The following is a 15,429-nucleotide window of genomic DNA, read 5'->3' on the forward strand; positions in this document are numbered from 1 at the left end:
CGTAAGGTATACTTAACCTTTACGCGGCCCGCCTGAAGACCACATTTCTAGATTTCTTGGTTTTTGATATGGATTAGCATTTCAGGGGTCCGGGTTTGCATTTATGGGTTGTTTAGGGACATTTTTGAAGGTCCTTACAGTTGACAAGGCCTTTGCAAGTCAAATTGGTAGAAACATGGAGGCATATGTCGACGACTTGGTGATCAAAAGCAAAACGGAATATCAAATGCTCGATGACATCCAAGAGACCTTCAAGAACCTAAGGAAGGTCAATATGAAACTCAACCCCGAGAAATTTTCATTTCGGTTTGAGGAAGGTAAATTCCTTGGGCATACTGTAGGAAAACAAAACATTAAAGCCAATCCAAACAAGGTAAAGGCTGTTCTTGCAACCAAACCACCGAGAAGCAAGAAGGAGGTTGAAAGCTTAAAAGGGAAGCTTACAGCCTTGAAGCGTTTTACCTCAAATTTGGCTGAAAGGTCTTTACCCTTTTTCAAAACACTCAAGGGTTGCTCCAATAAGAAGGACTTCAAATAGATTGAGGAGGCCGAAGAAGCCTTCAACCAAATGAAGCAACACCTAACTTCCCTACCTGACATTGCAGCCCCATAAACGGGAGAATTAATCTCAGTATAACTTTCAGTTGCTGAAGAAGCAATAAGTGCGGTCCTCACCATTGAACGAGACAAGGTTCAGGTACCCGTTTATTTCTTCAACAAAACTCTAAAATTTGCTGAAATCAAATATCCTCCCCTGGAAAAACTTGCCCTAGCCCTAGTTCAAACAAATAGAAGGCTTCGAAGGTATTTCTAAGCACACTCTATACAAGTGGTCACCGACCAACCTATTAAGAGTGTGCTTGAAAAACCAGAAAACTCGGGACGATTAGCCAAATGGGCAGTGGAACTAGGTGAGCATAATATCACCTACATTCCAAGAAAAGCCATCAAAGCCCAAGTCTTGGCTGATTTCATTGTAGAAGTCCCAACAGCTGCCACTGAACCCTCAGACCTTGAAGCCTGGAAGCTTTTTACCGATGGGGCTTCAAGCGTTGAAGGGTCAGGGGCTGGGCTCATTCTGATCAACCCAGAAGGGTTAGAATTCACATATGCTATTCGCTTTGATTTTCAGACCACCAACAACGAAGCCGAATATGAGGCACTGATAGCTGGCTTAAGACTGGCTAAAGAAATGAAAGTCCAAAAGCTTGAAGTGTTCACAGACTCGTTGTTGGTATCAAGCCAAGTGATTGATAGCTACATTGCAAAGGAGCCCAACATAAAAAGGTATAAAGAAAAATCAAAAGAATTGATGAACACCTTCCAAACATGTACCATCAAGCAAATTCCCAGGTCTCAAAACAAGAAAGCGGATGCCTTGAGTAAACTCGCATCTCTCACTTTCGCCCACCTCACCAAGAAGGTATTGGTAGAAGTGTTAAAGGCTCCGTCAATCAATGAGTTGGAAGTTCAAGATGTAATCACCGAAGAAGATCCAAATTGGATGACTCCAATCAAGAAATTCCTTAAAGACGGTGAATTGCCTAGTGATCAAACAGAGGCTGAAAGGGTTAAGACCAAGGCAAGGCAGTATGTACTACAAGGTGAAATCCTCTACAAAAAGGGTTACCTTGCACCCTTGCTAAGATGTGTTGGTCCCGAACAAAGTCAGTATTTGGTCAAAGATATTCATGAAGGTATATGCGGAGCTCATTTTGGAGCTAGATCGGTGGTTGCTAAACTTATGAACCTTGGGTATTTTTGGCCCTCAATGCACCGAGACACCACTGAGCAACTAATGAAGAGTGATGCCTGCCAGATTCATGCACCTGTCCCAAAAAGTCCCAAACATGATCTTGTCCCAATAACCTCAGCATGGCCATTTTGTAAATGGGGGATGGACATTGTCGGTCCATTTCCCCTAAGCAAAGGTGGAGTAAAATTCTTGTTGGTGGCCATAGATTATTTCACCAAGTGGCCTGAGGTTAAACCACTTGCAAAAATCACGGGCAAACAAATCATTGACTTCGTTTGGGAAAACATTATTTGCCGTTATGGATTGCCGGGAGTACTTGTCACTGACAATGGAAAGCAATTTGCCAAGAAGCCTTTTAGCGTTTGGTTCAAAGAATTCATAATCAATCAGGTTTTCAGCTCAGTGGCATACTCGCAATCAAACGGTCAAGTTGAGAGGACGAATCGAAGCATAGTGGAAGGTATCAAAACCAGATTGGGAAGGTATGAAAGCAATTGGCTTGAAGAATTGCAAAGCGTTCTATGGGCCATAAGGACAACCGAAAAAACAAGCCACAAAAGAACACCCTATAGCTTGGTATTTGGGTCCGAAGCCGTGATTCTAGCTGAGATAGGAGTTGTAACACAACGAATTGTCAACATGGACCCCGAAACAAACCAAAAATAGACCATGTTGAACTTACAACTCCTAGAGGAAGCACGAGACCAAGCTGCAATTCAAGAGGCCAAATACAAGCAACGAATGGAAGCCTACTACAACAAGAGAGTCAAGAACGAACGCTTCAAGCCAGGAGACCTGGTGCTTAGAAACAATGAAGCCAGCAAAAAAGAGAACCAGGGAAAGCTTGGCCCAAAATGGGAGGGCCCGTATACCATCCTTGAAGCACATAAGGGTGGATCTTACAAGCTAGCAGACTCAGAGGGTAAAAGGCTTCCAAGGCACTGGAATGGAAAAACTTTGAAAAGGTTCCATGTCTAAATGGGAAAGATTGGTTTGTATTTCACAAGTTGTATTTCAAGAGTTGCACTATGAATACCTTTTGTAAAAACAATATCTCTTGAATGAATGAAGTTGTTTTATCAAATTTGTCTTTCTATCCTAAGATCAGTTTGAGAACCTAGCAAAAAACTCCATGGCAAGGGCCATGTAAGGGGATGAGCTCCCAGGTCACATCGCTCAATAGGTTCAAGGGTTGAATGGACCTATATAAGGGGTGAGTCCCTAAATCAATACAACTCCATGAGACTTATTATCAAAAACAAAATTGTCTCATAGACAGGTTTGAACAGCCTACACCAAATGTTCCTTAAGCCTTAGATAAATAACCAACAAACAGGCTTGCGAAATCAAATAAAAACAGGAAAATGATGAATAGGATAGGTGCTATGTCTTCTTGTTAAAAATACCAAGGCTAAGTGACTGCAGCACTGAACCCTTTAAGGTATAAAAAACATAAAGACAACACAAACCCAACAAAGACAAAACCGAAAACGAAAATCTAGGGAACAATACAACAACATAAACAAGAAGGTTACACATAACCAAAAACTCAAAGGTACAAACCAAGTCTTGAAACTAAAGACAAGTCACAAAACTAGGAAGGCTTGAAGGCTTCAAACCACATACGTGACAACTAGGAACCTCAAAAGCTTCAACCTACACACAGGATAGTCAAAAGGCTTCAAGGCTTGAAGCCAACTAAGCTGCCTTAACAAAATAGGCCCAAAAAAACACAACACAAGCAAATAGCTAAACATAGTAACATAGCAAAGAAAGCCTTGACAGACTTTCAAACATCCAAACATAAGTTAAGACAAGTCCTAGTGACTTGTGAGTTCAGAAATTGTTCAAACGACCATAAAGGCCTAACCACAACCACATAAGAAGAACCTTAAGGGTTCCTATAAAACCTAATATTGTTTTAGTTAACATTACATGCCATAAATTGTTTTAAAGAGTGCTAAGAAAGCTACGAATATCATGCATCAGTGAAAGGCTTAGAAGCCCCAGAACTGTTACCTTTGGCTTTCTTGGTCTTCTTGATCTTCTTAGCCTTCGAGGCATCACCACCAACAGCTGAACCCTCCAAGCTGGCATCTTTAGCAGCATCAAGTTCTCCCGAAAAGGTATCTTCGCTATCTCCTGAATAGGGACATTTCCTTGAAAGAGAACCAAGCACTTCGGTACATACCTTCTCATTAAGACCATCCGGCTTTAGTTCCTGCAAAATGGAGAGGGGCTTACCATAGCAAGAAGCAACCTGGCTCACATACGGGTATGTTAGCCTCTCCATTTGCTCAACGGAACCCTTGAAGATATCGGAAGCCTCAGGACGGTACAAAGGAGATTTTTCCAAAGGATGGCCAGACTCATGAAGCTTATAACCTGCAATAAGACCTTGATGTTTCCCCAGATTGAGCAGTTTAGTGTAAACTTCACCAAGAGCAGAATTAAACTCCTTAGAGTGAAGAAGATAGGTAACGACTTGATGAAAACCCTGCTCAATAAGCCACTGGTTATCCCCAGTGGCTTGGGCAACCAAAGCCTTCAAGCCATCTTTTTCTTCATCAAATGCCTTCTGTTGAACAACTAAGGCCTCCCTATCAGATTTTAGCTTCAACCTGTCAGCTTCAAACCCCTTTTTGAGATCATTCATCTCAATTTCGTGTCTTCTCGTCAACTCACCCACCTTCTTGTCCCAAGCTAGCTCCTTTTCAGAAAAACTATCAATCTCTTTCTTCATAGCAGCAATCGAAGCCTTCATCTTTTCCTTCTTCTTAGAGGCTTCCTCATATTCCTGCATGCCCTTGGCAAAATGGGTAACACCTTCAGCCAACAAGGCTGAAAGGTTGCAGGAACTCAACATCATCCTAGAAATAAGAAGACCAGCCTCCATCTCAGATATAGCGCTTCGAACACCGGGAGGAACGAAATGAGCTAAGGCTTCAGCACAAACAGCCGGGTCTTTGAAACTATCCCCAACTTTAACCCCCCAGTTGAGCACATAAACCTCTTGACCCTCTGAACCTTCGAAGCTTTCAACACTTTTGACTGACGAACCTTGAATAACAGGAGTGCTACCTTTCTTAACCAATTTCTTCTTTTTACTAGAAACGATCAATTCCTTCTCCTTACCCTTGCTGACATCAATAGCCTGATCTGCTGAAACTTCAATATCATCACTAACATCGATAGGCTCCGAACCAGATGGTTGATCGTCACCTTTCAGATAGCGTTTTGAACGGAGAATGGAAGCCTTGGAAGCAGTAGCCTTGGTAAAACCTTTGACATTAGGGACATTTACATATCCAGAACCGTCGAACCTATAATCAGAACCCCTAACAACCGCATCCTCACCCGGAGTAGCAACAGCATCATCAAAAGCAACGTCGGAAGTATCATCACTTTTGATAAAATCAAATGCAGACATAACTGCAAAACAAACATAAAAAACATAAGCAAACAAAGAAATGGGAACATAACAACGTAAGAAGAAATGCATACCCTTCCCATCTCTTAAAAGCACCGGGTCTCGATCACGTTTTTCCCACAACTTACTAAGACCCAACAACACCAACAAATGCTCGGGAAAGGGATGAAGCCTTGAAGGGCACTGCCTAAGAGTTTCTAAAAAACGAGCATTTATATCAGAAGTAGAAGACTCAGGTTCGTTCAAAACGGCATCTGGGTGTCTCCAAACAAGTTTAAAAGGAACAATTTCCTCTGACACCCAGAAAAACCGGTCTTTCCAGACCCCAAGGGTAGAAACCATAGACGATTCAAGCAAGTATCAACTTGAGTGGTCTCGAAGGTAAATCAGTCACCATTCTTAGCCAGTCGGAAAAAACGGCGGAATGATAAAAGAGTTGGATCATACCCGGAAGCCCGACACAAAATTTCAAAATGTAAAACCCTAGCCATGCCAAGGGGGTGAACCTGACCGAAAGATACGCGATAATATTTCAAGATATTCAAAACAAAGTTTGAAAACGGGTGACGAAGATTGGAAAACTCAAAATGTCGACAATACAAAGCAATCGAACAAGGGGGACATCGATCGATAGACTTATCACAAGCCGATGCAACCGGTTCAAACTTCGTCCCTATTCCCCACTCCATACAAAATAAATCGACTTCCTCTTGAGTCATTCGAGAAAACGACTTTGCCAAATCCTTACGAGTACCCATGATATGAGAAAATTAAACAGAAAATAAGCAAAGGAAACTAACCTGTTTTGAAAAACGGGAAAACTTGAGAAAAAAAAGAGCAAGTGATGTTCTTCTGTTAAATTATATGTAAATTAATGAGATAGAAAATAGTATAATTAGGCGATAGAATTAAAACCGCCGCCTGACAAACTGACACAGGTCATGTCAACTGTCTTGTCAAAATTCAAAATTCAAAAACCTCAACCATTTCCAACCCTTCAAGCTTTGAACCCTTGAATCCTTTAAGCAGTAAAATACATGTATAAAAGTCAGAAGTCTTTGAGCTCATTTCCCAAAAACCTCTGACTTGGGGAGCTGATGACAGGGGTAGCCCAAGACCAAATATAAATGGCTTAAATACATGAATGCTCAAAATGTTAAATGGTTCAAAGGTTAAAAACCTGGGGAGTTGAGATAAACCAATGCGGGAACAGTAAAAGGTCACATATCCGGTTGCTTCACGAACTCACCAGTCGCAAAAGTGACATAGATTCACAGAATGCACTCTTTTATCCGCATGTCAAAAGGCTTCAACCCTCGAAAGGGTAAGTCCCCCACTGCAAGCATGTTCACTGGTCAACACATTCCTCTTTGAGCAATGTCTTTTCCTATAAATTAGACACTTCATTTACTGAAGAAGACATTCGGATCAGCTCTGATCCTTGGAGAATCCCTGATCATTGTTCTCGAGTACTTGCTTCATGCAAGTCACTTTCTTTCACATTCAACACACACATTCCTTTTGCTCATACATCCGAATCTGAACACACTTCAGAGGAGGATATTGAGCAAACAACAAAAACAATCTAGTGAACCCCTCTCCACGTCTTGCAAACGTGGGGGACCCCACGACCTGTGTTAGACAAAGTTGAACCCTTCAACCCTTTTACCTAACCGGCCCAGCTACTATCCTTAGTTTATTATTTGTTGCATCAACAGTTTTCTTTGAATTTTTGTTGTTGTAGACTAGGGATGAGCATATCGGTATCCGATACCGAACCGATACCGATACCGCCTAATACCGATCCCGAATTTCACCCAAACTAGGTACCGATACCGATACCGAAACATGTCGGTTAGGTATCGGTACGGTACGGTATCGGTATTATACCGTATTTTGAGGGTCGGTATCGGTATAATACCGATACCGTACCGTACCGATACCGAAAACGCCAAAAAATGGATACCGATCGGGATACCGATCGGGATCGGGATCGGTACGGTATCGGTACGAGATCGGTATGGGATCGGTATTCGGTGGCATATGCTCATCCCTACCAACAAATGCTCGGGAAAGGGATGAAGCCTTGAAGGGCACTGCCTAAGAGTTTCTAAAAAACGAGCATTTATATCAGAAGTAGAAGACTCAGGTTCGTTCAAAACGGCATCTGGGTGTCTCCAAACAAGTTTAAAAGGAACAATTTCCTCTGACACCCAGAAAAACCGGTCTTTCCAGACCCCAAGGGTAGAAACCATAGACGATTCAAGCAAGTATCAACTTGAGTGGTCTCGAAGGTAAATCAGTCACCATTCTTAGCCAGTCGGAAAAAACGGCGGAATGATAAAAGAGTTGGATCATACCCGGAAGCCCGACACAAAATTTCAAAATGTAAAACCCTAGCCATGCCAAGGGGGTGAACCTGACCGAAAGATACGCGATAATATTTCAAGATATTCAAAACAAAGTTTGAAAACGGGTGACGAAGATTGGAAAACTCAAAATGTCGACAATACAAAGCAATCGAACAAGGGGGACATCGATCGATAGACTTATCACAAGCCGATGCAACCGGTTCAAACTTCGTCCCTATTCCCCACTCCATACAAAATAAATCGACTTCCTCTTGAGTCATTCGAGAAAACGACTTTGCCAAATCCTTACGAGTACCCATGATATGAGAAAATTAAACAGAAAATAAGCAAAGGAAACTAACCTGTTTTGAAAAAGGGGAAAACTTGAGAAAAAAAAGAGCAAGTGATGTTCTTCTGTTAAATTATATGTAAATTAATGAGATAGAAAATAGTATAATTAGGCGATAGAATTAAAACCGCCGCCTGACAAACTGACACAGGTCATGTCAACTGTCTTGTCAAAATTCAAAATTCAAAAACCTCAACCATTTCCAACCCTTCAAGCTTTGAACCCTTGAAGCCTTTAAGCAGTAAAATACATGTATAAAAGTCAGAAGTCTTTGAGCTCATTTCCCAAAAACCTCTGACTTGGGGAGCTGATGACAGGGGTAGCCCAAGACCAAATATAAATGGCTTAAATACATGAATGCTCAAAATGTTAAATGGTTCAAAGGTTAAAAACCTGGGGAGTTGAGATAAACCAATGCGGGAACAGTAAAAGGTCACATATCCGGTTGCTTCACGAACTCACCAGTCGCAAAAGTGACATAGATTCACAGAATGCACTCTTTTATCCGCATGTCAAAAGGCTTCAACCCTCGAAAGGGTAAGTCCCCCACTGCAAGCATGTTCACTGGTCAACACATTCCTCTTTGAGCAATGTCTTTTCCTATAAATTAGACACTTCATTTACTGAAGAAGACATTCGGATCAGCTCTGATCCTTGGAGAATCCCTGATCATTGTTCTCGAGTACTTGCTTCATGCAAGTCACTTTCTTTCACATTCAACACACACATTCCTTTTGCTCATACATCCGAATCTGAACACACTTCAGAGGAGGATATTGAGCAAACAACAAAAACAATCTAGTGAACCCCTCTCCACGTCTTGCAAACGTGGGGGACCCCACGACCTGTGTTAGACAAAGTTGAACCCTTCAACCCTTTTACCTAACCGGCCCAGCTACTATCCTTAGTTTATTATTTGTTGCATCAACAGTTTTCTTTGAATTTTTGTTGTTGTAGACAATAGGGGGATCTACATCCAAACACCCACTCGGTTTGTAATTTTTATCACAACTTTTTTTGTTCTTAAAAAAACCACTAGGGTTATGACTTGAAACAAAACAGCGTGAACAACATTTATAGCCTCCACCCTCACCCTCTCCAGAATCCAGCAACCACCTGGCACAACCCCTGCCCCACTCACCTCCATCCTCTCCGGTGACCGTCCCCGCTCCGGCGCTCCACCTACGGCCGTCAACGCGCTTCTCTGGCCAGCCTCATTCTCTCACATCTCAGGTGTGTTAATTGAATAATAATTGTTATAATCTGTTGTTATCATGTTAATTAGATTGTTTTGATGTTAATTTTTAACTTGTTTTTGTTGAAACTTAGAATTTAGGATGTTATTTTTTAACGTATGTTGTTTTAATCTGCTTAAAATTTTGATTAGTGATGTTACATTGTAATATAGTGAAACTTGAATTTGGTATTTAGGTAGTATGCAGAAGATTATTTCAAGTTTTTTTTCCAAACGTAGTTCGTATATGATGAACCTTACCTGATCCGAACCGTCGAACCGACGCGAAATTTTTAATGTTAGCATCAAAATAAGTGAACCCAGTAGAAAAAATTCCTGGATCCGTCACTGGTAGACAGTAGCATCTTAGTGTGTCAACATGTATAGAGGATGTTTCATAGATATGGATGTATGTGTATATGATAATAGTTAGTTGTTGAGTTATATAAATATGGATGTATGTGTGTATATAAATATGATAGTATATAAATCTGGATGTAGGTGTATAGTATAGAGTTAACTAGCTAAACCGGTTGAACCACCCGGTACAACCCAGTTCAACTGGTTGAACCATTTTTTAGCTCAGTCCGGTATGATTTAAAAACCGGTTTTTAAAACATTGGGGTACACACCCCAACCCAACTCTTCCCCAAATTCCTAAAACCCTTAAACCAGCACCCAAATTCCTCACAAAATCAGTTAGTTTTTGAAGCAGGTCACACTCAAAAAGGTTAAGGGACCTTCACCAACACTCACATTCTTCTACGTATGTCTCGATTCATAAGCTTACATTACTCTTTTTATGCATTTTTTGCTTTTTTTTTCCATGAGTTCAAGTTTTTGCATCAGAGTAAATCAAGTTTTGCTTCTTTTTTCTTTTTTTTCATGAGAAAATTATTTTTAGCATTTTTTGGTAAAGTATATTGCACATAAGTTGCATCAGAGTTCCCTTATTTTGCAATATGGTATAGAATTAAATTAATTATCTGTGGTATGTCTCTTTAACAACCTAAAATCCTCAGCTATGAATTCAAATATTGTTGATTTGTGATTGATTACATGGGTAACCATGAGGATAAAATTCTTTTAATTATGTTGTGTTAAGAGTCATTGATGTATGTGTGTTTGCTTGCAAAAGGACCAAATTCATTTTTAATTAATTAGTTAGGCTACTACATATATACATATAGTCCTTGTATATATAAATTTCAAGCTTATTGTTTGATAACTAGGATAGTGTATTATACTTCAAGATTGTTAATAATGTGCTGAATGAATTGTGCACCATCTTCATGTATTGCATCTAGATAAACTGTTGTAGACAAATTATTATTGCTTATAAGAATGAAATGGGACGGGGTTTATTTATTTGCATATCTATGTGGTAATTACATTTAGATTTTAAAGTTTACCATATAACTTGTATTAGGCCTTTAAACGAACTGAACGTTCATGAACTTGTTTGGCGAAGGTTCGTTTATTTAATAAACGAACGAACATGAACATAATTTTTTGTTCATTTAATTAAACGAACGAACATGAACACACATTTTCATTTATGTTCGTGAACGTCCGTTTATGTTCGTTTATTTACATTTGTTTATGTTTGTTCGTTTCAATTTAAATACATAAGTAGTTATATTTATATATATTATTTAACATAGAAGGAACTTTCTAACTACTTGTATAAATCTAACTAATTGGCAATTGAGCTTTCTAGTGATAAAATGGGTTTCCAATGGAATTTATGGTATTAACCACTAATTTATATAAAAACATTACTTTAGATTCGTTTATGTTTAGTCTATTTTATTTTTGTTTGTTCATTTGTGTTGTTGATTGTTTGTTAAATTATGTTCGTTTAAGTTTGTTTATTTATGTTCATTTGCGTTCATGTACTGTTCGTTTAGGTTCTAAACGAACACGAACATGCCCATTTTCTTAATAAACGAACATGAGCAATAGAGATATGTTCAATTATATGTCTGTGTTCGGTTAAAGTTAGATGAGCGAACACGAACATGTCTCTGTTCGTGTTCGTGTCCGTTCGGTTCAGTTACATGCCTAAGTTGTATAGTTTAACCAGTGGGTTTACCCGTACACTTGATAAGTGTATGCATTTCAATAAGGGCATGGTAGAGGTGTTTTAACGGGTCATGTTGGTTGGTTAACTTGATACAAACCTGAAAATTGTGTTACACCGATAAACCCAAACACACCGTTTATTTTCCCTTTGGAAATTTGACTAACTACTTTGTGTGTGTTCAAAACTCAGGTTTTCGAATGGATGCCCTACCTGAAGCAATGCTTTGGAGCGTGTTTTTAAGACTTGATTTTTTGGAATTGCATAGTATAAGGAGGACGAGCCCTCAATTCGAAGCCCTAGTCCAACAAGATCTATTTTTAAGGGATTACAATAGAGAATGCAGAGGTTCTGTTTGGAACTTTACACATTTTCGAAATCATGACGTCCTACATGAGCATCATGTTGTAGGACATAGAGAGGATGCGAAACATGAGTTACCTACCGCCTTGAAGACTTTAGTATAGATTTGGATCACGTAGGGGATAACATTGAGCTGATACTCGTTGATAGAAACATTCTTGTTTTCGTGTATGGTGGAGGGTTCCTAATTTGTAATTTGATTACGATGACATCAAGAGTAGTTTCATGCCTATTATGGCTTTTCATGGAACGAGAAAACTTGAGTTGGGGTACAAGGATTATGGAGGACCCCATAGATCCATTGCACTACATTTTGATGTATGTTTTCCCAAATGAAGAGGAGGGAAATGAGATGGTCGACTACTTCATATATCATTCTTCGACAGATCACCAGTTGTTCCCTACGATGGGTTTATCAATGGCGACAGATTATCTAACCTATAATGAGAGGGCATATGCTTTATACATGCTTATACCATCGATAAGAAATAGACGTCCCGTTCACTTGGTTGAAATGCATGAGTTGGTCTACGGTCAGATAGAATTGCTCCCATAACTTATTGAGCTTCCAAGCTTTGTTCGATTTGAGTCTTTGTATTACAACAATGAAGGGTTTTTGATGGTCGTTGAAGGCCGGACAACCCCTGATTAAAAGCAAAATCTTCTTTAAGATGCTCTGGAAGGGGACGGATAGGGCTCCGGTTATCAACCAAATCCCGGGCCAACCCTTGATCAAAAGCAAAATCCTCTTTAAGTTCAAAGTCCATAGACTGGTCTTTGAACCTCCATGCCATATCGGCTGGAAGACATAGTTCATCCAGCCAGAAGAAATGGCCTTTCCAATTCTTTAGACTTGATTTCTCATCCGAGGAAGGGCTAGGGACAGATTTCCTATGGGCAAAAGTGTACCAGTCCAGGGCCGTAATGAACTCGTAAAAGTATCGGAAGACGTTTAGATCCGGCTTACGACCGCCATACAGGAAAGTTCGAAATGATTCATCCAGCTAAGTCCAAAAGGGTTGACCTGAGAAAGGTGGACTCGGAAGAACCGGAGGACTTTTATCAAAAATTTTGTAAAAGGAATGCGATAATTTGCAAAATCACAAACTCGCGTGTAAAAAGGGAACTTTCCTGCTAAAAATGGGTAAATAGGTTTATTTCGTGCCGGAAGTTCCGGATTTAAAAAAAGCCGGAATCTGGTAATCTCGAACAAATTTATCAAATTGCTTCTGTGTCAAAACATTGAAGCTTGCAGGCATGTTCTCCTTCCCGGAGCCATGAGTCTAAAAGTGGAAGAAGACAATATGCACCTTGAATGGTAAGAAGATCATCGAAATAAGAGTTTTACAGTTAAGGAGGATAAGAAAATGCAGAGAATCAAGAAGAAAGAAAGTGAAAAAGTAAAAATTATTTACCCTTTATATAGAAAAGATAGATGGAAAACAGCTGGCCCATCCAATCAACAGTCACTTCAGGGCGCCGATCACGATTCCCAAGGAGGAAATATTACGTAAACAGGGCGGTGACTGACTGCCATGCTCCACGTCACCAATTCAAGGCTTACGGGCGCTCCACGTCATCTTATAAATGCATAACCGAGTCCAGACCTCCCTCACAAGGCCGGACCGCAACAAAAAGGACGCATATCTTGAGGTCTGTCCTCCTCGCCACATTAAAGAACGCACATCACAAGGTGCGTTCAACCGAATGATGTCATCAAAGTCAACTAGTACGATTTTCTGAACTTTCGTCCATACTTTCTCTCTCTACTTTCTCTCTCTAGCAAATATTTTTCCTCACGCCGGAGGGTGGTCGTAGAGTGGCTCTCCCACCTCTGCGGTGAGCCTAACGGTTTGTTTAGTGTGCAAGTTCAAATCTCCAAGCTATTCAAAGGTCTAATCGTGGTCACTCAGTGTCCGACCACTTTTTGATCTTCATCGGGTAAGACGTATCACTTCAACCGCCAACTTTTGGAGGCAATACAACAGTGTAGCGGCTAATAGACGTTATGTTTGGAGGTTTACTCACTATCAAAATCTTTCCGTCAACTTTAACCCTAACCCGAATTTGGGATGGATTTCTTGTGTTCGAGAAGAGGCTAATGGCGAAGATGAAATCAGGCGGCTTCAAGTTAACAGGTTGCTTGAAAATCGAAACATTTTTATAGATCCGAATGAGATGCTCGTTCTTGTAGGATTTTGGAGAAGTATCCTTTTGTTTGGCATTTCGGGTGGGAGTTTGTTAATCGTAAATTTGTGGGATGGAATGGTTAGGAGAATTCAATTTTTTAACATGACTGTTGTATTTCCTATTATGATGATTGAGCTTTTGAGAAATGGGGTAAGGGTTTACTAAGACTTGGTAAATGATGGTACTTATGTAGTGGAATTTCTTCATCGTAATGTTGATGGTGGTATTACCCTTTGGAGACAGTTGTCTAACGAACAAGGAAACCATCAAATGATTTGTAATTTGGTTGATAATCTTACAGTAGCGGAAACCAATGATTTAAGGAGATCAACCATGGTATCAAACTTGCCCCCAATTTTACTGACTTTTAGAGACAAGCTACCGGTGTATTTGACCCGGTTTCCCATATTTGATGTACTTCCACCAATAGGTTTTCACATTTCGGAAGTTTTACTTACAATGGATGGACACACGGTCGTGATCGACACCTTTATGAATCAGTTTATTGGGCCTCAAAGTCTAGAAAGAATCTCACTCTTCTTCTTAACCGAGAACTTGGACCGATGGTGTCTGGAATCAATAATCCCCAATGATCGTCTACCGATCAGGATGTTTGACATCCGCTCTTATCACCTTGCTCCAATTAACAATGGAGTTAACTTGTCTTTATTGAAATTGGTTAATGGACATTGGCGGTACATGCTTTCCCGGTACGATATAGCAAGGCGGCGATGGGATTTCTACACGATTAATCAAGGTGTTCTAGCCGGCACCGCTAGTTCCACGTTTTGCTCTACCCTTGCCATCGTACCAAGTCAGGTATTACATTACTTTTTGATTCCATACTTTAGTTTTTAACAAACATATGTTTAAACTTTAATGTCTAATTGCTTATATATTTGTTGTTGTTGTTGTTCTTTATTATGTAGATATAAGGAAAGAAGTGGCCTTGATTGGTGAATTAAATGGACGTTGGCTTTTTGCTTTTTTTGTTATTTGTCTATTACGTATTATTCAAATACTTGGTTAGCTAGTAGAATTATTCACATATTTGGTTAGCTAGTAGAAACAAGACAACGTTTAAACTCAAGAGAGTACAAGTTTTGTATGTTTTCCGAGTTATATGTCTAATTAAGCTCAAGTGCGACTCGTTTGTTATTTGTTTTTGTGTTCTTTTTATAGCACTATAATCTCTTAGTTAGTGTACCACATCTATAACACGTGCTCCTGCTGGCGTAATTATGTGCAGTGCCGGCTCAACCTTTGTGGGGGCCCAAAACAATAACTAAAACAGAGGCCTTTTCGAGAAAATAAAAATAAGTTTACCTGTAACAATTACAATATAAACAGAGATTGTAGGCGGATTACACAAATAAAACTTAATGATACTTCCGTGCCTTTGGTTTATGTTATGCTTGAATTGCAATGATTTGGTCTTTCTCACTGAATTTCCATATGTATACTTACATTAGGTTTTCATTATTGTGGCCTTTAGGGAGGTGAGGCCCAAAGCAATGGCTTGGTTTGGATTACCCTCAAGCCGGCCTTGGGTGTGAGTGGTCTATAAATAGGTATTGTATTAACTATGAATGTAATGAGAATGTGATTTGTCGCCTGATATCTCTTTTAATATTTGACACCACATTTATTTATACAATATTTTTTTTTGAACG

The 15,429-nt window shown here is 39.8% G+C and overlaps 1 protein-coding gene and 1 long non-coding RNA gene across 2 annotated transcripts; both read left to right on the forward strand.

The window, feature by feature from the left end:
• Positions 1–226: 226 nt before the first annotated feature.
• On the forward strand, positions 227–2,734 carry LOC110883338. The gene is made up of 4 exons (XM_022131124.1): positions 227–509; positions 645–697; positions 1,133–2,216; positions 2,448–2,734. Exons 1-4 carry the CDS (start codon positions 227–229, stop codon positions 2,732–2,734), a joined length of 1,707 nt encoding a protein of 568 aa, XP_021986816.1.
• Positions 2,735–8,885: 6,151 nt separating this feature from the next.
• On the forward strand, positions 8,886–14,903 carry LOC110886628. Its single transcript, XR_004869967.1, has 4 exons — positions 8,886–9,119; positions 11,396–14,092; positions 14,187–14,575; positions 14,686–14,903. It is a non-coding gene; the product is annotated as an uncharacterized LOC110886628 (long non-coding RNA).
• The last annotated feature ends 526 nt before the right edge of the window (positions 14,904–15,429 follow it).

Source organism: Helianthus annuus, chromosome 10 (assembly GCF_002127325.2).
Source record: "Helianthus annuus cultivar XRQ/B chromosome 10, HanXRQr2.0-SUNRISE, whole genome shotgun sequence".
NCBI classification, from domain to species: domain Eukaryota; kingdom Viridiplantae; phylum Streptophyta; class Magnoliopsida; order Asterales; family Asteraceae; genus Helianthus; species Helianthus annuus.